At 31.5% G+C, this 25,417-nt stretch overlaps 1 protein-coding gene across 3 annotated transcripts in view; it reads right to left on the bottom strand.

The window, feature by feature from the left end:
* LOC114339168 (dynein axonemal heavy chain 1-like) overlaps nucleotides 1-25,417 on the bottom strand; it is a 1,269,803-nt gene that overhangs the window by 876,664 nt on the left and 367,722 nt on the right. For all 3 annotated transcript variants that reach the window (XR_007700607.1, XR_007700606.1, XM_050661243.1), the window contains exon 12: nucleotides 7,817-8,051. Coding sequence is in view for 1 of the 3 variants with exons in the window: in XM_050661243.1 (XP_050517200.1) it covers nucleotides 7,817-8,051 (235 nt within the window). In the remaining 2 variants the exon portion in view is untranslated. The remainder of the gene's footprint in view (nucleotides 1-7,816; nucleotides 8,052-25,417) is intronic.

Below are 25,417 nucleotides of genomic sequence, written 5' to 3'. Positions count from 1 at the left end.
ATTAACATAATTGATTAACTAATTTCATAATTGTTATCAATAATTATGTTTTCAGCAACCCAATCAAAGTTGACATTGACAGTTGTGACATTAATTAAGTATTTGATAGTGATCAATGTTGATTAGCGTTCGAACAACCGGCCCTAAAAGTTTGATATCATTGGAATTAAGGAGGAATGGCCTTAAATATCGAAAGAAATGAAAGTGCCATAAATACCGTCAAGCTCAACTCCTTCAGACCTACTATTAGTCAATACATACCCAAAACTGGTTTCTATAATACCAAATACCCTTTGTTCCCAAAAACAATAATCCTCCAAACTTGACACAGGCTCGCCTAATAGAGGATTTTTTGGGCTTTACTGTCTAGGAAAGTTTATCATGGAGGCTGAGAAGCCCAAGATGAAGAACAATTAAGACGAGGAATTTGCAACAACTAAAAGAAATTGATTTGAATTCTGCCCAGGATCTCATGTAAGACATTCATAGACATTTGCGTCTAGTAGAGAAGAATGGGCCACTGCACATAATTTGATAGTATAGTTTAGTTAAGCATTGAGTTGTAATTTATGATAACTAGTTAGGGTTTAAATAAATTTCATTTACAAAAAAATTCGATAAATGATTTTTGCCAAAACTTTTAGGACATACATTAATAATAAAAGGCTCAAACAAAAGATTTTTAAAGTATATAAAACTTATTATAGGAGCTTTTTACAAAGTTTATGGAATTGCATATATTTAAAGAAATTTAAAGTTTCATTAAACTATTTTACATCATTACTATTCAAGTCTAATTTGGTTTCTTACATAACAATTTCCTTCAACTGTCTCTAGTAGACTACTGGTACGTTTTGCAAAACTTATACAAAAAATGGTTGTCACTCAATAAATTATTTATAAGCTTGATAGAAAGAACCTCTAAAAATCAGCTACCTGGTAACAAACATCCAAGCCCATAAGAGGGATAGGGGAGGGAAAGCATCCTACCAAGACTTCAGTGTTATACCTGGTACAATTATGGGTTTAAAACTGTATTTAAGGCAGAGATTCTTGCATTGTAAAAAGAGAAATTAACATGAGGGCTTTCGAACTGAAGCAAATGAAGGGCCACGGAAAAGAACGATCAGAGTCACATTTTGTTCATTTTATACAAATCCAATTTGAAAGTTTTAGTTCGTATACTTTGGTTCAGGAAAATTAAATAAAACATTTTTAATTGTAACATACGGTGATCGTTATTGGACAATCGAAACCATGCTTGAGTTCTTTCCATGAAAAGCTAAAATATGGTGCCAATATTTAAATTTCGACCAAAAATGGACTCTGATCGTTCTTTCCCGTGGCCCTTCAAATCAATATATGCATAGATTGCAAAGCAGACATGGGGGCACTCATAAGCCCTAAGGTGCACTCTAGGCTAGTGTGGGAATGACGAGAAAAACTCAACAGACTGGCAGATAATAACAGTGTTGCACTGATATGGACTTCACTTACTGGCGAGTATATGGCAATGAAATAGTTGATACACTTGCCAAGACAATCAGCTATAATAGTATATTGTGCAACAAGTGCAGAAAGGTACTAATTTCTCACGAGTTTGAAAAGTTGCGGTACGAGCGCAAGCGAGTGCCGCAATTCAAACGAGTGAGAAATTACCTTTCTGCACGTGTTTCACACTATACTTTTTCTACAAGCACAGTTTTTCCTAAAAATAAAAATCACAATTTCCAAACGACGATTAATTATAATAGGTACCTATATGATAAATTTTAAACTGTATTTAATTAATACCTACTAATCAATTTAAATTCCTTATACCTAAATAAATTGCACAGAAATCAGTTAAAAAATTAATGCACTGCCTTAATTTGTTTAAATTTAAACAATTATTACACATTATTGACATTATATTTATGCAGTCACGGATTTACACCAAACCTACTTCATTCGACGTCTCTTGCACAGGTTGCTAAATCCTTATTGGTTATTTGATAATTATAAAATGTTTAATAAGAATAAAATTGTAAAATAAAACAGTTGTAACATCCATAATTTAGTTTCTATGCTATAGTTAAATATAATAAATGTCTTATAGGTTATATATTTGTCTAAAGTTTAACCACGGATGTAAACAGAATATAACGTTACTCAGAATGCGGTAGTCTACGGATGTAAACAGAATATAACGTTACTCAGAATGAGGTAGTCAACTGTGCAGAAAAGAACTTTGCGGCACAGAAACGTCACTTTGCGGCACAGAAACGTCACTTTTCTGCACACTAATGTCAAATATCTTATACTGTGAGAAAATATCAAGTTTGCTAACATAAAACCGTGCAGAAAAGTGCACTTTGAATAGTGGTTGTAGAAAAAATACTTTGGTCGACAGTTGACCACACGCAAAAAAGTCTGTGTCCATAGGCAACATAACAGTACCTGGGAAAATATAGCTGGTAAAATATAAAGCAAAAATATACTTGACAGATATGTGCTAATAGAGCTGAAGTACTAAGCAAAAAAAGTGACGTCTGCATTTATTAAGAACTGTTTCATGAAGGCTTGAGACTGTTGGGTACTACATAATATATATAGAAAATAATAAAAATACTTTTTGCAGACAACCAAGTGATTTCAAAAATATATGGTACTCATCCACTAGACTTGTATAACATGATACAGGGTTCCAGAATCCATAGGTATCATGAAGGAATGAAAGATGTAAAATAAGCTAATTGGCTGCAGTATGACCAGCTTATAACAAACAGCTTTCAGGAGAAAAATCCTGACAAGTAGTAAAAATCAGTGATTTAGAATATATTATGTGGGAAATCAATATTTCCCAAACCAATATACAAACAACTCAGTAAAACTGTATACAATTAAAAACATTTAACAGTGTTATAACTAAAAAGTATATCCATATGTATAATGTTACAAACCATAAATACTTTTTGTACGAAAAAGAATAATAATTATTCACAAATAGTATACAAAATAAATAGTACATAGTACAAAAGTATAATTCACAAATATTTAAATTAAAATACAATAATTTCTCAAAATTTCACCTCAATCTACTAAATAATCTTATAATAATAATAAATAATATATTGATTGGGTTGTCAAAAATGATTTATTTGAAATGTCATTTATAAGTGTTTAAATTGTGAAAATTATTGGATAAAATGGATACATTCAAAAAGTCATGAAAACTCTCATAGAAAACGAAGTCCCGCCAGAAGAGTTCCATAGGAAATGTTTAGCAATCCTTTCTTGAATTTTATGAGATTTTCGTAGGTCCGATAAACAACATTTAACAACGTAAATGAATTAGTGGGAAGAGGAGCCCAAATTTGGAGACAGATGAGCGAAAAATTTCTTTCTTTACACAGCAAATTATGTGTAGTAAAATTCTCACTGGTATGGATATGTACATAAAGATTATTTGGCAGTGACATTGTCACCATTAACTTAGAGATGACTTTTGAATATTCTTGGATAACCGTTAATTGTATAATTGAATAAATTATTAATTCAATTAATATATTTTTTTCACTAACCATGTATTCAGTGATTAAAATAATTTATAGGTATACTATGCAATAAAAACTAATACCTAATCGAGAAAAGAGGAAAAGTGATAAAGTGATTTTTTAATATATTGTTACTATGGAATGTTTAGATAAAATTTGAACCTATTTAACAACAAAATACTTGAATCACAGAATATATCCTAGTGTCTTCTCTGCTCGGGATCTTTCATAAATAATAAACAATAGATAACTTTTTATTAATTTGACGTCTTAAATCAATTATTTATCAAATACACTATTGATATTATTTAATAAACAACTCAAAATATTCCTGAAGCTGTGTCAAATATCTAAAATTGTCACTGTCTGACTGACAATATGCTGACAATATTCTATTCGACTGAGTGCTTTGTATGACAAAGATAGATTTGGAAAAAATTACCACGGACATTGTGTTCTTTTTTCAAAACCTGAAAAAACCAATAAATATTTTTGAAAAATTTAAACGCAGAATGAGAGACTAAATTATTACCCAGGGCCGAAGGTTCCTTAGAATAAATAAAATGTTTATTTTGAATGAAATATTTAAAATTTAATATCACACTAAATTTTCTCTTAGTTTTTCAGCCCTATAACTTATTAAAATAAACATAGAAGTTCTCAGAGACTTTCGGCCCTCGCTAATAACGTAATCTTTCATTCTGCATTTAAATTTTTCAAAAATACTTACTAGTTTTCTGAGGATTTGAAAAAAATAGCATTGGAGCAGAAACTATTTACAATTAAGTCCCTTAAGTACAATTATTTGTTACAAATAAACTCCATTATTATTATTATAATCACAAAAGCTGTTAATTTTTTTTATAAAAATAAGATAAAGAAATTAAAACTAGAATTAAAATTTTAGCAATACATATAAAAATCTAAATTCTAAATATATTAGGACATGTAATGTTCCAACACTGGAGCAACAGTATCAAAATATTCATTCGTTTGACTACCATACAAACATGTATGGCAGTTTGTAAATATCACTGCACACTTATACAATGTTTGAATATCGGTTAAAAGCAGTTTTTGATTTTTTTTTAAAATCAACATAAGCAAATAGAGTCAGCACCTTTTGAAACCCCCATTCTACTGACACACGTAACACCTTCATGCTTGCGTTAAATGCAACCTCATATGGCTGTAAATTTGCTGGATGGCCAGGAAAATACAAAATATAGGTCTCCATACAAAATATAATCTTCATTATTTGGGAATACTGCCTTTTCTTCTAGCTGTTGGTAAAGATCAATATCCCGAAAAATGCCAGCATCATGCCTTCTGCCACAAAAAGCACCTTTCAAATTAACTATTAATCCATCTGGACATAAAACAGATTGATATTTCACACAGTGAACTCTTTTATGTCCAGAATAATATTGTTCTTGTTGCACAGAAGGTCTACAAATGGGTCTGACTGTTCCATCGATGAATCCCCAACAATTTGGAATTGCACCTCCCTTATTTCGTATAGCCTGAAAAAATAATGAATGTAAAAACTATATACCTTATTACCAAATGAACTAACTTGGGCATAGAGCTGGAATCGGTTTTGATTTAGCCACTGGTGAGAATTTAAATTGTCCAAGCGGTGACCATGGGTCTCCATGATAAAATTTGCTGTTGTTTTAATTATCTGGGACAACGATTGTGGAGAGTAATTATTAAAAAAATGTTGCAGATCCACTAAGCGACCAGGATAGCTCAATCTCTTTAATAAAATACATAATGCTGTTGTACCTAAAACAAGAAATATATAAATATAATATTTATTGCTTATTTCTTGACCGTGAATTTTTAAATAGTTGGTTTTTAATTCCTGGGTTTGCGGTCTGTTATAAATAAAACGCTTGATTTTGCTCAGACGTTTCGGCTATTTGCCATTTTCAATAAACACTTTTAATTAAACATTACACTGTTAACAAACATATTTTATATACATTACAGGTAATATTTTAAAAAATTTTAAAAATGCACATCGTGTTTCTCTAAGATGTTATGAGAGAATGCCAGGCATGGGCATATGGTAAAAGCACTTCAGAACGGTTTTGGGCGGTGGTCGTAAAACCAAAACGATTATACACAGGAGATCAAATTACATAATATTATGAAAGAAATAAATTTGGAAATAAATCTAATGTTTAACGTTCAATAATAGGAGAAAGATATTTTGCAATTATGATCTCAGTATGTAGCTCGAAATATGAATACTGAGATGTGTATTTTTTTGTGTTTTATAAGGAACAGAGGCTTGAACACTAAAACAAGGATTTACGTAATTAGAGCAAATAGGACCACCGCCCAAAACCGTTCTGAAGTGCTTTTACCATATGCCCATGCCTGACATTCTCTCATAACATCTTAGAGAAACACGATGTGCATTTTTAAATTTTTTTAAAATATTACGTGTAATGTATATAAAATATGTTTATTAACAGTGTAATGTTTAATTAAAAGTGCTTATTGAAAATGGCAAATAGCCGAAACGTCTAAGCAAAATCAAGTGTTTTATTTATAATAACCGCAAACCCAGGAATTAAAAACCAACTATTTAAATATAATATTTATATATCACATGATATAATATAATAATATACAGTCCGGGTGCTAGGGCATACAGTGCCTGCCTTCAGAACTTGCACAGGCGCCCTTCAGGTTTTTTAATTTAGTTATTTTGTGTAACACCAACAGACAAAAAGCTCATTTTGGCGCCCCCCAAACAGGGGCACCCACCTGCATTGCATCCCTTGCTGGCCCGTTATCGCTGGCTCTGATAATATATATGTATATATAATACAACATATATACATATTATTATATACCTATTTATTACATAACTTAGTTATTTAAAAACTTACCATTTACATTATTTCTCGTTTCCGTAATAATATTATTAGGAATCTGCAACACATTTTGTAATCGCAGAATATCTGCTCTTGAAAAACGAAAATGCAGTTTTACTTCATCCTCAGGCATATTATTTAAGTTGAATTCTGCACGTTCTACAGGATGATTGTTTTGCTCTACCTCTACACCTATAATATTATGCAAGAGTAATAACTCTATTTCCTCATCATTTGCTCCAGCTAAAATAGCGATTTCTAACTGCTCTTCCATATTCATATAACTGTGATAAAGACACGTAAATACAACTTAAATAAAATCTTAATAGCAATTAAACTATGGAATTAAATATAACTTAAATATAAATCTTAATAAGAATTAAACTATGGAATTAAATATAACGTAAATATAAATCTTAATAAGAACTATGGAATTAAATATAACGTAAATATAAATCTTAATACGAATTAAACTATGGAATTCAACAAATTATAAAGAAATAAAATCTTTTAGGTTATTTTTGTATTCTACAAAATATTTCATGTCATTTGTCAAAATAAAAGATTCCTTAAAACTGCGTTTGCAATACCACTCTTTTAGACCCGTCCTGTATTTGTCCTTTATTAAAGTATCCTGTAATAAAAGATCCTTTATTTGCCGTTGGCAATATCTCTCTATTATCAAAGCCGTTACCTAGCTACTCAAAATGGTCTCGAAAGTAAAAAAGCGTCCCGAAAGTGAAAAAATTAGTCCCGAAAGTAGCTACTTTCGGTACAAGTTGTGTAAAATGGTACTTTCGATTTAATAAATCATACCGAAAGTTTTATTTTCGGAACGGCTGCAGAAAAAACATATTTTTAATTACAACTGAAAAAAAAAAACAGGAATCATCATATAACTAAAGGAATTTTAAAATATACACTAATTTACGTCACCACAGGTTTAACAAACAATTTTTTATCAATTTTGGAATGTTTCTTACATACAATTCCACATAATGGACGGTATTTACTGAATATAAAATTGGAACATGGAAGGCCGAGGGAGTTCGTTTTTGACCCCAAATTCAGAATATATTTTTTTTTGTAAAAAATATGAGGGTGTCTAGAATGATATAAAAGTCAAATAAAAAAATTATGAGTTTAAAATTGAAAATATTTCGAAATTCATTAAATAAAAACTTGCATTGTGGTCAAAATTTACCCCCCTTGGTCATCCGAAGGTTAATATACAATAATTAATATGGTATTTTGTTACCTCTAATACTTTTGAATGTATAAGCACTTGTAAGATACTAATCTACTACTTCACCTTTTAGAATCGGCAAAAACCTTTATAAAATTTTTTCAGCCATTTTTGTTTTTTTACTGGCCTAATGTAATACTTACCATCTTTTTAACCCACTTATTGGCCTGTCCTTGCGGATCGATAAACAATGGCCATCTGCGGGAACAAGAAACTAAAACTGCATTTTCCGTAGAGAGATAATCTCTAGGCAATCCATCCAGTTGCCAAAGCCTTATCTGAACTGGTTCTCCTAATATAGTTACTGGATTGCAGTTCGGGGTAAATGGGATTTGGTAATATGTTATCTTCTCCATCCAACTCGCAAACAAACTGCGTCTGGAAATAACATTTTTGTGAGATTTTATATGCGTGTGAGGAGAGGCCAAAAATTTGACAAAATGTTGTTCTGAAGCTATTTCCTTGTGGCATTTGGATAATCAACTATTTTTAATGGGAAATAAGCCACAATTTTACCAAAAAATGATTTTATTAACGTTTCGAAGCCCAAATCGGGTTTCGTTTACAAAATACAAAATACTACTAAAATAAACAAAAATGTTGTTGCTAAGTAAAAAAATTCTTCTAATAATTTATTAAATCTGACTCATTTATATTGGCAATTCAGACGTATATTATACATTTTAAAGTAGAAGACTTTAGAATGATATCGTCAATATTTATGAGTTGCGTTCCTGGGACGACTTTACTAAAAGATAGTTCATTCGATTACATGAAATCAATCCCAACTCAAGAATATCCGTCACAAAAAAAATCATAGCATGTGATCTGCCCTTAAAAAGACAACCAAATGCAACGATGACAGTAAAATTCTCGCGTTAGAGATTCCATAGTAAATCACGAGAGAAAACCAGAAAAAACCTCGTGATACTATCCCGACATCGTAAGTATTTGGTCTTACATTTAATTTACTTTCAAAAAACTAATACCAAATAATTCTGACTTTAATATGTTTAAATTTTAAATAATATTAATAATACATAGATATACAAAAAGTAATACTAAAATATAAATTTTGTACTAACTCGATATGTTATTGACTTACTAATCGTGGTATTTTCTTTCTATTATATTAAAGAGGAAGTCAATAGAAAGAAAATACCACGATTAGTAAGTCGTTAACATATCGAGTTAGTACAAAATTTATATTTTAGTATTACTTATTGTATATCTATGTCGGGATAGTATCACGAAGTTTTTTTCCTGGTTTTCACTCGTGATTTACTATGAAATCTCTAACGCGAGAATTTTACTGTCATCGTTGCATTTGGTTGTCTTTTTAAAGACAGATCACATGCTATGATTTTTTTTTGTGACGGATATTCTTGAGTTGGGATTGATTTCATGTAATCGAATGAACTATCTTTTAGTAAAGTCGTCCCAGGAACGCAACTCATAAATATTGGCAATACCATTTTAAAGTCTTCTACTTTAAAATGTATACTATACGTCTGAATTGCCAAAATAAATGAGTCAGATTAAATAAATTATTAGAAGAATTTTTTTTTACTTAGCAACAACATTTTTGTTTATTTTAGTAGTATTTTGTATTTTGACAACGAAACCCGATTTGGGCTTCGAAACGTTAATAAAATCATTTTTTGGTAAAGTTGTGGCTTATTTCCCATTAAACATAGTTAATTATGTGACAAAACGGCACTAAGTACATTATTGTATCTATACAGTGATGAGCGCCCTAATAATAGGCAAAATAACGCAGAAGATGGAGAAAATAATTCATTGTGAAGTAAAAAGATATGAAACTAATAAGGTGGAAATTATCGATATAAACGTATAAACTAACATTACATTACACAGTTTTCCACCTTCAGGCGTATCGGAGCAGTATGGCAACTGTCACTGTAACAGGATAATTTTATAAAATACTCCTGTAGCAGATGTCTAAAGCCGGATTTATGTTACAATGGGGACGGGGACGGGACGGGGCACGTTAAAGGATCGTCCGATATGAAAATAATTGGCTGATTTATGTTACACCGGGACGGGGCAAGACTGGGAAGTGCCGAGGACGTGCGATTTCTATTGTACTGCGCGCCGTGCCGTCCACGCCCCGGTGTAATATAAATCAGCCTTAAAGGTGAGAAATTGTGTGATGTAATGTTAATTTTTACGTTTAACCGTTAAGTTTTTACGTTATCGTATCGATAATTTCCACCTCTACTAGTTCCATCTCTATTTATTCCACAATGTATTATGTTTTCCATCTTTTGCGTTATTTTGACGGTTATTAGCGCACTCATCACTGTATTATATTAAGTATTAATTTTATAGGCGAGCGGCAGGCACCTCTCAAACTGACACGGTACCGACCACGGGGTTGTGAATGATTAGACATAGGCAAATATGCAAAGAAAAATGTATAAAATATGCGCATAGATATGCAGTATTTTACGTAAAAATATGCATGTTTATCTAGAAAATATGCACGCAATAAGAAAACATTGACAATATTTTGTTATTTACAAAAAATATTTACAGTATCTTTAACAATTTTTATATATAATGTATTTTAACAAATAAATAATAATATTTCGAATTGTGGTAACAATAAATTTTTTATCAAATGAGTCAAATTAAATTAAATTTTTAGAAGAATTTTTTACTAAGCAACATCATTCTCTTTGCCTTATCCCTATGCGGGGTCGGCTTCCCTAATTGCATTTCTCCACACAATTCTATCTTAATGTTCTTCTGAAGCTATTTCCTTGTGGCATTTTTATAATATGCGTAATATATTTTATAATAATTTATACGTAGTATTCTGTATTTTGACAACGAAACCCGATTTGGGATTCGAAACGTTAATAAAATAATTTTTTTGGTAAAATTTTGGCTTATTTCCCATTAAAAATAGTTTACAATTCTATCTTGGGTCATATAAATGTTAATCCCCTTTACCAACATGTCCTGTCTTATCGTCTCCCCCCAGGTCTTCTTTGGTCTTCCTCTCCTACTCCTTCCAGGAATCTGCACTTCAGCTATTCTTCGTATTGGGTGATTAACGTCTCGACATTGAACATGAACCATCCAAAGATACCATTTTATTTGTAGTAACTCCATCTTTAAATGAACATTCCAAATACTCTGTTTTTGTCCTACTAAATTTTAAACCTTTTTCCTCCAGAGCTTGTCTCCACTGTTCTAGTTTTTGTTCTCAGTCTCTTTCACTATTTCCTATTAACACTACATCATCAGCATACATTAGGCACCATGGAATGCTACCCTGTAGTTTCGCTGTCATCTGGTCCAAAACTAATGAGAATAAATAAGGACTAAGCACCGAGCCTTGGTGCAATCCTACTTTCACCTGAAATTTATCAGTCTCTCCCAGACCTGTCCTAACACTAGTCGTTACTCCCTCATACATATCTCTCACAATCTTTACATATTCACCAGAGACTCCTTCCTTATTGAGTGTCCACCACAGAATCTCTCAAGGAACTCTATCATATGCTTTCTCAAGATCAATGAATACCATATGAGCGTTGGTTTCTTTATTTTTGTTTAATTTATTAATATTTTGAATTTTGACAACGACGTTTTTGGACGTCGACACGTTAATAAAATCATTTTTTAGCTAAATTGTGGCTTATTTCCCATTTAGAATAGTTAATTACAAAAATGCCACAAGGAAATAGCTTCAGAACAACATTATCAACATTATCAAATGCTGTTCAAAATTTTGTAACAAAAACTTGAGTCTTGAGGCTTCTATCTGAGTAGATATATTTGTAAACAGAAAACTTCTTTGACATCAACTGATATTGTAACGATAGAAAAACATTATTTTTTTTTAATTGCACCTTTTACAGGAAACATAATTTTCACTTTATACACTGTATCGTATGAGTCTTTTTGAAATATTCATTAGCGAACTGCGTCGTAAAAAGTTGCTACTTGATAATACGTGCTACTCCTTGACGATTGGAAATATTTTGATGTTTATACAAGTATAACCAGTGGCGTAGCGTGAGTGTCGGCTGCCCGGGGAAAGAGACAATTTTGCCGCCCTCTTATTAAGGTATTTTAATTTAATGTATACTATACATTATACAGGGTGTTCAGAAACTCTACCGACAAACGAAGACAGGAGATTCCTCAGATAATTTTAAGACAATTTAACCCAATTCACCTAGTCCGAAAATGCTTCCTAAGGGAGCTAGAGCTCTTTGAAGATGGCATCATGTAATTAGTTTTTCTTAAATACCTCCAGAGCGCTTCTATTAAGAAAAACGAAAATTGGTATACATATTTAATTATCCGAAATAAATTGATTCCATCCATTGCAAATTTGTAGTACCGGTCATAGGCGTCCGTTTTGGGTAGGGCAGTTGTTATTTTATCGCCTAACTTTTTTGTATTTAATTTTTAAGCATTTTTTACTCTGAATTATTAAATTGTGAGGTATTCTAGTACTAAAAGGTATTCTTACTTTAAGTCGATAAGATACACCGTTTTCTACAAAAATCGATTTGAAAATTTTTCGTTCTTTGAATTAAAAAAAAACTATTTAGAAAGATGAAAACTGGTACATTTATTTATATTCCAGAAATTAATCGATTTCATTAATGGCGAATTTCTAGAAACGGTCATAGGCGTCCGTTTTGGGTAGGTCAAGAGTTATTTTATAGCATAACTTTATTGTCTTTAATTTTTAAGTATTTTTGACACTAGATTATTCAATTATGCGATATTCGAGTACTAAAAGTTACTCTTGCTTTAAGTTGGTAAAATACATCGTTTTTTTTTTAATTTTTTTCTATTTTTTTTTCAAATTCCCAAAACTAAAAATTTCAAATCGATTTTTCTAGAAATTGGTGTGTCTTACCGACTTAAAGAAAAAGTACCTTTTAGTACTAGAATACCTCACAATTTAATAATCCAGTATCAAAAATGCTTAAAAGTTGAAGACAAAAAAGTTGTGCGATAAAATAACCGTTGCCCTACCCAAAACGGACGCCTATGACCGGTACTAGAAATTCGCAATGGATGGAATCAATTCATTTCAGGAAAGTAAATATGCATACAAATTTTAGTTTTTCTAGATAGAAGCGTTCTGGAGGTATTTAAGAAAAACTAATTACATGACGCCATCTTCAAATAGCTATAGCTCCCTTAGGAAGCATTTTCGGACTAGGTGAATTGGGTTAAATTGTCTTAAAATTATCTGAGGAATCTCCTGTCTTTGTTTGTCGGTAGAGTTTCTGGACACCGTGTATACATTAATTATAGAGAACTTTTCGGCAAGAACAGTTATCGTTATTTTGTATTATACAGGTTAGATTTTAAATAAAAAAAGAATGTGTGTACTTTGTACGCACGTAAGAAGTTATACTTCTATTATATGATTTCAACGAAATCAATATACTTTAAACAGTTTCTCTACTACTTTCCAAAAATTTTTATTAAAACAATACCAAAAATTAAAAAAATAAAAGAATAAAACACACACAAACACATTGAAAAATGCCACAAATGATTTCTGAACAATAATTGTTGCCAGAAATTTTAATTAAATACGTATTTTCTGAAAAAAATTATATAATAATATACTTACAATCATAAAATCTATAAAAAAAAAATAAAAAAATGATATAACTTGCATTGATATAACCGTACGAGAGTCGAATCGATTTCAAACTGCGCCACCTTCGCGTATACGTCATGTGGGAATATACACAAACTGAACAACTTTTTGACATTTTGTTTATATGAATTTTTATTAGTTTGATTTTTGTCGAATTAAAATACAACAATATATAGAGTCAGAAAACGATACATTAGATGAAAATTTGTAGAAAGTTTGTTCGTAATCAGATTATGTAAATTAAAGCATTGCCTGCTAGGGGTATAGCATAGCAAGTACTAGGTAAGTACATTTTTTTTTTCATTTTCCAAATAGGTATGAAGATAATTTTTTATTGGAATACAACTGAAACATTTAGAATTACGTACCTGTGGCTTTTCAAAACTATTTAAAAAGTCACTATAATTATAAATTTTATTTTATTTAAATCTTGAATGGGTTGCATGTGAGAGTTCATTTTAAATGAAGTAAAAGTCAGACTTACTCTCAATCTTTATTCTAACTTCCGACGACCGGTTTCGCTCTTTAAAATTTGTAGAGCATCTTCAGGTCAAAGGTAACAAGTTACAAAATGATCTACACAAACATTATAACAGGCACAGATTTGTTGGTTGACTTACACCAACTATCTCATCACCCTCACGAATTCCTAAATCCCATAAATAAATTTGTTTACCTTTGCTGCATCCTCCGTCTATTCCACCATATCCCGTTAACATAACTTCAACAGAAACATCATGATAATGAATACTGAGTTGGTAGCACCTTGTATCTGAATCATTTTGTAACTTGTTACCTTTGACCTGAAGATGCTCTACAAATTTTAAAGAGCGAAACCGGTCGTCGGAAGTTATAATAAAGATTGAGAGTAAGTGTGACTTTTACTTCATTTGATTTTATTTCTGTCCTCAACACAATAAAAACTAATATATTATACAACATTTTTGTTTACCGATAACCTCCATATAGAACAATTTTTGACAGATCACTTCAACACCCAATCAGAGCCCGTATAAAGACTAATACCAAACTGTCGGTGTGCGCATGCGCGCAGATCAATATAAATTCACCCTCAATCTCAATCGCGCCTAAAGAAGTATAACTTCAAAAAATTATCTAATTTTACAATCACGTTTATTGATAAAAAATTCTTTTACTTTAACCAATTAGATACATTGATATAACTTAGGTACCTATCACTTAAGATTAGTTACCTACACCTTGACGATCGACACAATTAAATAAAATCAATTTTTAATTATATCTAAAACGACACTATAATGTTATATTTTTAATCCTATTGAAAAGTAATATAAGTATTTGTTAGTTTTAAAAACAAGACTTCCGTCTTCAATTAAAAATTTATACGTCTGCTTTTTTTAAGAGCAAAATCTTTTATTGCACCGTCAATGTCTATCGCATCACACACCTCTTGCTCAATAGACAAAATAGCCAAATTAGTTAGTCTTGGATTACTCATTGTCATCTTAAATAACTTTTAATCAATTTTAATTTTAAAAAACTGCTCTCACAGCTAGCATTGCTTATAGCAACTGTGAAAAACATTCGGAACATTCTTAAAATATTGGGCAGAGTATCTTCCAGCTTGGATTTAACAATAAATTTAAGTAATTCAAATGAGTCTGCATTAATCAATTTATTTTCGTTGCCTGTAGCAGCAACGAAATTCCGTAGTCGAAGTCTTTCCAGCTTGAAATCCTGCTCGTCCATTTTGTCAGATGCGTGATTACATTCAGTATTGTCTGGATCTAATAATATAGCCGACGTTAGATAAGCAAACTTATCCATTAAATTCTGTTGCCGTTGAAAACACTCACGAATTTTTTCCATAACTTTATCTAACAAAGAAAACAGCTTTCGTCTCAACTCATTTTCACAAGACAAGTTAGCATCTCTAGTCCCGTCATCCAAAAAATTTGCTTTCTTGTTATGCGCCTCCGAGGTTTGATGGAAATTCCAAGTTCTTCACACATATTTTTTGCATAACCTATAGTGCCATTTGTCCATTCTTCTCTTTTATCTGTCAATATTATCTGCAAAGCATTTACTTTCTGAGCGCACAATCTTATGTCAAGTCCGTCAAATCAAAGCTCGCCGATTGTTAGTCATAAACGGGGAATTCCCACAAGTCAGTATAGACGTTGTTACCAGTCGCTACAAAATATCATTCAAAGAAAAGGAATTTCTCGAATTCGTCACAAAATAACTAATGAAAAATTCCGTGCTCCTTTCAATCGGTCCGAATTTGTAGTTGCGATAAAAATATAAAATTGTTAAAATATTTACAAAATATTTTTATTATTTATTGTTAAATTTTGCCGCCCCCTAAAAAGTGCCGCCCGGGGCGGTCCGCCCTGCCGCCCCCACTACGCTACGCCACTGAATATAACTAACTAGCTTCTTCGCGGTAAAAAACACTTTTATCTGTTTAGATAATGTCCCTTTTCCATGTCAATTCTTATTCCGACTAAACATAAAGAACATAATATTTATATAAGAACTTCTGATCGCACACTCAAAATTTGGCGAAATTGATGACCATGTATAATAGTCTGGGCTGATTATCGGAGAATAGGCCATTTTTGGGAAAAGTTATTTACCAGCAATTTTATTGCTGGAATCGAATCTTATGATTGGATATATTAATTATATAGGTATGCAAAGTCCGCAGATAGTGTGCTACTTTTTTTATAAACAAAATGGCGCCCGAAAATCTTGTTTTTTTCAATTTTTGCTCTATAAGTTCAAAGATTTTAACTTTACACCAAAAACACTCAAATAAAAATTCACCGCAATTAAATTCTGCACAGAGACGTGTTTTTTCCGATTTACTTCGACGAAAACTTTCCCCGGAAAAAGCGGGTTTTTCCAACAAAATCTTTAATTTTCAACCAACTTTTAGATAAGTAATTGTTAATCCATAATTAAATAACTTGGTAATGTAAAAGCCCTTTTTATATAGATTATAATTCCCGAAGCCAATGGAAATTACTTAAACAGTTTAGCAACAATTGAATTGTTAATTAAAAATTTACGGTCGCTATAATAACGAAAATAATTATCATGCATAAGAATAACTATGATTTTTTCATAAAAAGACACTATACCTATCTAATGTACTTTACAGAATTGAAATTGGACTATTTAAGTGGCCTCAGAAATATTTTAAAATTATAAAGAATTTTTTGGCTTATAATCAAATAGAATATCTCGAGAAATATTAAACTAAATTAAATTCTAAAAACGGTATTCGAAAAACAGCGGTAGGACCCTTCTTTTAAAAGAAAAACGTTTAATTATGATGACTAGTTCCTGAGATACAACCGGTCAAATTTGTCCGGAATTTACGGCAAAGATATAAACAACAGGATCATAATTTTCAAACCATCACCTTTTTGTTTTTGTCTTCTTTCTCCACACCAATTTTCATATCATTAAAATACTCATGACATATATTATTATAATAAAAACTATCGATAATACGTGTGAAAATTGCCAAAAATAGCAAAATTCCAATCAAAAATTAGGTTGGAGAAAATGTAACCTTCAAAGTTCAAAATCGGTATACGTTATAAAAATGCATTTTCTCGGCTTCCCATGGAGCAATTTCCTTCATTCTTTTTTTTTTCAAAGTAACTCGAGTAGAGCCATCGAACTAACGCATTATTAAATGTCAGACTTGCTTTTGTTTTGTTATAATAAACTAATTTATTTATTATAACACAAAATTTTAATTTGTTTAAATTAAAATTGTTTAAATAATTATACAGCTTTAAAATGAGAATATTTATGTTTTTAACTTTAAAAGGTACACTTGTAGTAAGTTTATCTAAAAAAAAGCCTACAACTGGAAAAAAATATGTAGTTTTCTGTTCTTATAAATAGATTAATCTATTATAAAAAAACAAAAGCAAGGTTGGCATTTAATAATGCGTTATTTCGATGGCTCTACTCGAGTTATTAGGGAACAAAAAAAGAATAAAGGAAATTGCTCCATGGGAAGCCGAGAAAACGCATTTTTTTAACGTATACCGATTTTGAACTTTGAGGGTTACACTTTCTCCAACCTAATTTTTGATTGGAATTTTGCTATTTTTGGCATTTTTCACACGTATTATCGATAGTTTTTATTATAATAATATATGTTATGAGTATTTTAAACATATGAAAATTGGTGTGGAGAAAGAGGACAAAAATAAAAAGGTGATGGTTTAAAAATTATGATCCTATTGTTTATATCTTTGCCGTAAATTCCGGTCAATTTTCACAGGTTGTATCTCAGGAACCACTCATCGTAATTAAACGTTTTTCTTTTAAAAGAAGCGTCCTCTGCTGTTTTTCGAACACCGTTTTCACAATTTAATTTAGTTTAATATTTCCCGAGATATTCTATTTGTTTTTAAGCCAAAAAATTGTTTATAATTTTAAAATATTTCTGAGGCCGCTTAAATAGTCTAATTTTAATTCTGTAAAGTACATTAGATAGGTATGGTGTCTTTTTATGAAAAAATCATAGTTATTCTTATACATAATAATTATTGTCGTTATTATAGCGACCGTAAATTTTTAATTTACAATTCAATTGTTGCTAAACTGTCCATTCAATTTTCATCAGCTTCTGGAATTATAATCTATACGAAAAGGGCTTTTACATTACCAATTTATTTAATTATTGATTAACAATTACTTATCCAAAATTTTAGTTGAAAATTAAAGATTTTGTTGGAAAAACCCGCTTTTTCCGGGGAAAGTTTTCGTCGAAGTGAATCGGGAAAAACATGTCTCTATGCAGAATATAATTGCGGTAAATTTTTATTGAAGTATTTTTGGTGTAAAGTTAAAATCTTTGGAGTTATAGAGCAAAAATTGAAAAAAACATGATTTTCGGGCGCCATTTTGTTTATAAAAAAGTAGCACACTATCTGCGGACTTTGCATACCTATATTGTTAATACATACAATAATAAGATTCGATTCCAGCAATAAAATTGCTGGTAAATAACTTTTCCTTGCATTTTGCTAATTAGCCTAGAGTATAAACGGGTCTAGGAAAGTTGGTTGAGAACACTTCGTCGACGGAAAATTAGTCGACAACATTTGGTCGACAAACAATTGGTCGAATGCACAATTCGTCGAATGTACAATTCGTCGACAAACATTTGTTCGAATGGATTTTTCGTCGACAAACTGTTATTTATCTTTAGGATAAAGGGATAAATTGTGACAAACGACGGATTATTGGTTTTTATTTTGTTAACTGAAATATTGTATTATACATATCTGAATTTTTTTTTTGGTTTTGTTAATTTTTTTTCTTAATTTTAATTATCTTTAATATTTGGATTCATTTGGATTAACCTACGGACCCCAACAAAATCCCAGATTTGGTAGATTTTGCTGTAACAAAAGGGATATCTGACATCCATAGTGCAATATAGTCAAACTTCGATTTAACATCAGACCACAGCACAATAATAATAACTTTAAGCACACATAATATGGAGAAGAATACCACCCAAACTGACAACTAAAGAAACAAACTGGGATATTTTCCAAAATTCTGTAAATACAAATATTACACTAGATTTTAGGATAAAAGAAAACCAAGAGGTAGAGGAAGCAGTAGACTATTTAACAACAGTTTTACAAACATCAGGGTGGGAAGCAACACAGCAGCGTCAAAGAAGTGTGCAAGAAAACCATAATATTCCCCTCCATATAAGAGAACTTGTAGCAGAGAAGAGAAGAGCTCGACGCATATGGCAACAAACGAGAAATCCATTAAATAAAACGTACCTTAATAGGATAAGTCATAGACTAAATAGAGCACTACATGAGGAAAAAAACGACTCCTTCCAGTTTTATGTTTCGAACCTCTCACGTGAAGACCACTCTATATGGAAAGCTACAAAAAAATTTAAACGGCCGATAATAACAAATTCACCTTCAAGAAAAACAGATATGACCTGGGCCCGCACAAATGAAGAAAAAACCACCGTACTCGCAGAGCATCTTGCAACTGTATTCTCAGCACCAGAAAACAATGACGATAAAGATGACGATATAAAAAAGTACCTCGAAACTCCATGTCAACTACCTCTTCCTCTGACAACATTTACTCCGACAGAGGTTCGACAACAAATAAAAATGCTAAATCCTCAGAAAGCTCCTGGCTATGATTTGATAACAGGAGAATTACTTCAGAAGCTACCGAGAAAAGCAGTGGTGTTATTAACAGTAATATACAACAGCATACTACGTCTTCGCTATTTTCCAATACAATGGAAATTAGCTCAAGTTACTATGATTCCGAAACCTGGTAAACCCGCAACACAAGCCAATTCATATCGCCCGATAAGCCTACTCCCAATAATGTCGAAAGTATTAGAACGGCTACTATTACATAAAATCGAGCCAGTTGTCCCCATAAACGAAATTATACCACAACACCAATTCGGATTTAGACGTGAACACTCAACCATACAATGCCACAGAATAGTAAATATAATTAAAAAAACTCTTGAAGAAAAAAAGTTTTGCGCTGGAGTGTTTCTCGATATACAACAGGCATTTGATAGGGTATGGCATCAAGGTCTCCTCTATAAACTAAAATTACACATGACAGACCAACTATACTTTATTCTAAAATCGTATCTGACTGACCGATATTTCCAAGTCAAAATTGAAGACAACTTCTCAAATTACCACATCATCCAATCTGGCGTACCACGGGGTAGCGTTCTCGGTCCATTTCTCTATCTGATATTTACAGCCGACGTTCCAACCAGAAATGATACCTTATTAGCTACTTTTGCCGATGATACGGGAATCTTAGCAGTGGATGTCGACCCTAATGTAGCATCACAAAAAGTTCAAAATCATTTAAACCAATTACAAAACTGCCTCCAGCGATGGAAAATAAATGTTAATGCCAGCAAATCAGTACAAATTACTTTCACAACCAGAAAATCTACATGTCCCCAAGTTTCTATAGATAATACTCCGATTCCCATCAAGCCAGTTGTCAAATACTTGGGATTGCATCTGGATGAAAAACTCATATGGAAAACGCACATTAAAATTAAACGTAAACAATTAAATCTTAAACTAAAAAATATGAACTGGCTATTTAACAAGAAGTCTCAATTATCTCTTGAAAATAAACTGCTTCTGTACAAAGCTATACTTATACCAGTTTGGTCTTACGGAATAGAACTATGGGGCTGCAGTAAACCTTCAAATACGAAGATACTCCAATCATTCCAATCCAAAATTCTCCGTATGATAAGTAAAGCTCCATGGTATGTATCCAACCAGACACTCCACAATGATCTGGAGATCCCACTAATCAAGGACTTAATAAAAAATCGTTCAATAAAATATCAAAATCGCACCACTGACCACACCAACGACTTGATAAATAATTTATTCACCCAACCACTTGCTGAAAGAAGACTAAAGAGAATATGGCCAGACGACCTACCACAATAAAGAATAATACTTACAGAACCGTCACTGGATGGTACCTAATTCACGTTAATTTACTTTCAGACTATTTACTTATTACTTTGTGTTTAGAGTAGATTGTAAAAATGCAGTAAATCAAAAAAAAAATATTTTTAAATTTTTTGAAAAAATTGGCTGCGGTGGGAGAGTAGACAGCAAACATAAACCGATATTTTAATTAGTTATACCGTTCTTCTTTTTGGTGTCGGCGCACTTGCAAACGGAGCATTTCCGGACAAGTCAAATTTGGGGGCACTTGCGGACAAGAGGAAATATGTGAGATGCTGAGGTAAATAAATTGTTAGGGAATCGAGGCATTTCCGTACAATATTTTCGACTGCAATAATCAGTTAATATCAATGAAAAAGTAAAGAAACCGTGAGAATAAACTTCCCTTCACACTTTATCCAAGGCTTAGGACTGGAAATCTATAAAATAAATTTTTTGATATGGTACAAGAAACTAACTTTATATATTGGCATGTTTCCGTCATGTATTATTCCCTTTGGGTCTTTGTCGATGAAAAATCCATTCGAACAAATGTTCGTCGACGAATTGTACATTCGATGAATTGTGCATTCGACCAACTGTTTGACGACCAAATGTTGTCGACTAATTTTCCGTCGATGAAGTGTTCTCGACCAACTTTCCGACACGGTGTATAAACCTTGAAACCATCATACTCTGTTCTGAGTGGCTAATATTTGTCATCTGAGATCAGGATCTTACATTGTAATTGACTGGACTAGATATTTTATCATATGTTTGAGAGAGGTGGTATGTTCTCTTGAGGTTGAAAGTGATAATTAGAAAGATCATTATCGATTTAGCTACAGTGTTCGATGGTCTAGGGCAAATTTCACGGACGCTGTTTTGCCGGCAGTTTCCATGTCGGCGTGTCTTGTATTTCGGTGTGGAAAACACCTCCAGTTCCTTTGGAAAGCAGTTAGGAGTAAACATAATGTCTCAAGCAGTTATTATTAATAAATGAAATAGTAAAATAAAGCCGTTTTTAAGCTAAAGTTGTGCAATGAAACAGTGCAATTAGCAGAATAGAAAAACAAGTCACTATTGGGACCGTGCAAGTTCGGAAGGCTGTTCGGAAGCTGTGAAACACCTGGTTTCACAGCTCAGCAACATCTTTAGCACTTTTAATTATATTGGTCAATTATAGTAGTCCTGGTTACTGAAAAATTGTCAAGGCCATAGCCCAAAAAAGAATAAGAAGAAAAAGTAAGATTGAGGTTATGTTATTAAAAGGTAAACATTGTACTACAAGCAAAATACCATTAATTAAATTCACTTTAATAATTGCCTAGCATATCAATATTGTGGAGCAAGAAATATTTTTTACAATTTATAACACATCATTTGCGAAATCCCATTTTCTTCAATGACAGTAGGTATAAAATATACTTCAATTTGACAATTTCAATTAACAATATGAATTATTTAAGAAAGATATGTTAAGAAAGTTGCAAGACTTGTCCGCTATACGCGCACGATCGTCTCTCGTATCCCCTCCAAGTACTTGCACACAGCGAATAAGCCAATTTTTTTGAGCCTAAAGTCACTACACAAGTCACGAATTGCTGAACTTTTCAAACTATATTTAATAAAAGAAGAGTCACAAAAATGTACTTCGGCACTTTTCTCATGTAAAAGTGATTCCAAGAAAATTGACTGAAATTGCTAGTTTTGCGGGAAATCGTGATAAACCGTCTTTACCCTTCAAAATTCACCCCTTCCCCTTCCAGTCTTCCATTTCCCTACTTCAGATCGCCCCTAAATTATTTTTTCTTAAGATTTGTTGTTTTTTCTTTCTTTTGTAATGGCTTCCATCCCGTCATTTTTTTGCCTCAAAAATTATCGGCTCCGGCCTAAATCTTTTCTTTAATAGCTAGAAATAATAATCCCGCAATTTATTTTGGATGAGGATAAAAAAGAGATTTGATGTCAAATCAGGGCCGCACACTGAATAATCTTTTATTCGAGATTTTAAATTAAGTTCATTTATTTTTCTTAATCTGAAAACTTCTGACAAGCAACTGATTAAATATTATTCGAAATAGACCATTTTACGTTGTTTTATGGTCGATGATCAATTTCCAAGCAGCTAAACATTATAAGTACATTGATGGAACAGGTTAATGTAGCAAAGAGTGGTGGAAGAACCAATAACAATGCTTTTTATTTTGTTAAACGAGGTTAAAAAGTAAGGGTGTGTAAAGTTTTTTTCATTTCGACTTTATGTATTACTTTAGGTCTTTAGGGGGAAGTCTTTGTTAAGTGATATTTCAATACTGGAGTCTAAAAGGATAATCATAGCATGTTCCTCTATAATACTTCCTTTAACAAATTTTATTTTAAAATGGTCAACTTATTCAAAGAAAAACGAACCATAAATATTAACAAAATATTCTCTTTTAAAGACATTGAAATTAATAGGCTCTATCAAAATAAAATTCCAATTTCCAGAAAAAAATATGAAGATCTAATGTGTCTTATTCAATATAATGCAATTAATAAAAGTCACAGTGAATTTTACATCAACCTACATTCCACGTTTTTATTCTTGTTTCTATAAACAAGGTTTTTCTATAACTGATAATAATTTTAAAATTCTTTTGTAGTTATTAGTAAGATAATCTTGTTGTGTTCATAATATAGTATATATTTATTGCGAACAAAAACATGATTAAAATTTTTAAAAATAAAAACGTATATTTTATTAACTTTTTATGCCACTACTTACGACCGCCCATCTTTGTCAAAACACTGTAAAACTTGAATTCAATACTGGCATATTTATATCAAAGTTCTCGAAATTCATAAAATGGAAAAAAATGTAATATCTAACCATTCATTGACAAGTATTTGGTTTCTTCTGTCGACATATTATCCATAAATTGTAATTTTGAATGGTATTTTATTATGTCATGAAACTTCATGGTCAATTATCTCAGAACTCCATTTTTGCGGTTGTGCCAGTATAGAAATCAGTGAGCGATGTGTTTTAAACAAGTTTTATTTGTTTAATTAAAACATTCAATTTAAAAACAAAAAAAACATCTTTCAAACAAAAAAACATGTGTTTTGTATATAATTTAAAAAACAGGTTTTTTTGCAACCCTGGTCAACTAAAATTTAAATTTGAAACGCGGCCTACTGCGAATCCACAAACAGGTTGAATTTTCGATATGCGATTCGATTTGCTTCGCGTTAAAGATATCGAAAAAAGTTATTTGGAAAAGTTGTTCCAAATATTATAACCCCACATACCAAATTTTATGACAAAATTCGAACTTTTAGTTTTTTTTCAGTTGTTATAGTCAGGATCCTAAATCCTAAAATCGGCTGTCCCGAGATGCATCTCGAGACGATTTTTTCGTTCTTTCCGCTCAGATATTAAAAAATCTGCCTCTGCCATTCAAAAGAACGACAAAAAAATACACAAAAAATACTATTTAAAACTTGGCCAAATCATATTATCATAACCTAAAATAATTGATGGATTCGACCGTTACTTGATGGAAGTTCATTTTATCTCACAATAAAACACTGAAAAACGTTTGTTTTCTATACTTCCACAAAATTTATTACAACTATGTTATTACTACAGCTGTTTCGGCAAAGTGCCTTTCTCAAATGATCACTTGAGAAAGGCACTTTGCCGAAACAGCTGTAGTAATAACATAGTTGTAATAAATTTTGTGGAAGTATAGAAAACAAACGTTTTTCAGTGTTTTATTGTGAGATAACCTAAAATGTTTTTGAAAATTTCAAAAATTCCTCCTGAGCTCAATTTTTAATATAAAAGTCTGAAAAAAATCAGGCCGTTTTGTATTCAAAGGATACATCTTCTTGATTTTTTTCAAATTTTTTGAAGCAAAACTGCGCTCAAAAAAAAATAAAACCTACATTTTTTCTTTTCTCGATTCAAGAGGTTCTAGGACCTCTGAGAAGCTAAAAATTTGTATGAGGGCATAATTTTATATCCTTTATCGAAAACACAAGTAGCGGGTCTGATCGGGCGGGGGCATTTTTGACCATCTTATCCCGCTATAGCCTTTACTCCGCGATTAAATAACGTATTCTGTAACTCTTTATAATTTGATAAACAAAAAAAAATTGAAAATAAAAGTTTAAACTTTAAACGCGTTTTTCTCGAAACTGCTTTATTCAAAGTTGGTGCACATTGTAACTCAAAAACTACTTTTTCGATCCACCTGAAATTTTGCATAGATATTTTTTTACCATTTAGATTTTACTTCGTAAGGTAACGGTAGCGAGTTATTTTTTATGTTTATTTTTTATTCAAAAATAAGAACAATGTTGATTTGCCGCATTTTTACAAAAACAAATCGTTATTTTGTTTTCTGAGTGACAAACTCATAAGCATAAAACAGTTTTGAGTTTTTTGTTTCACATAATCCAATTTAGGCGATTTTTCCTGATGTAGCGCAGGCTTTTGACAATGTGTGGCATGAGGGATTATATCACAAAATGAGATGCTACTTACCAGTTATAGTTAAACATGAGGAAGCATA

This window comes from Diabrotica virgifera, chromosome 9, assembly GCF_917563875.1.
Source record: "Diabrotica virgifera virgifera chromosome 9, PGI_DIABVI_V3a".
Taxonomy (NCBI): Eukaryota; Metazoa; Arthropoda; class Insecta; order Coleoptera; family Chrysomelidae; genus Diabrotica; species Diabrotica virgifera.
This window is presented reverse-complemented; position numbering and strand designations above follow the sequence as displayed.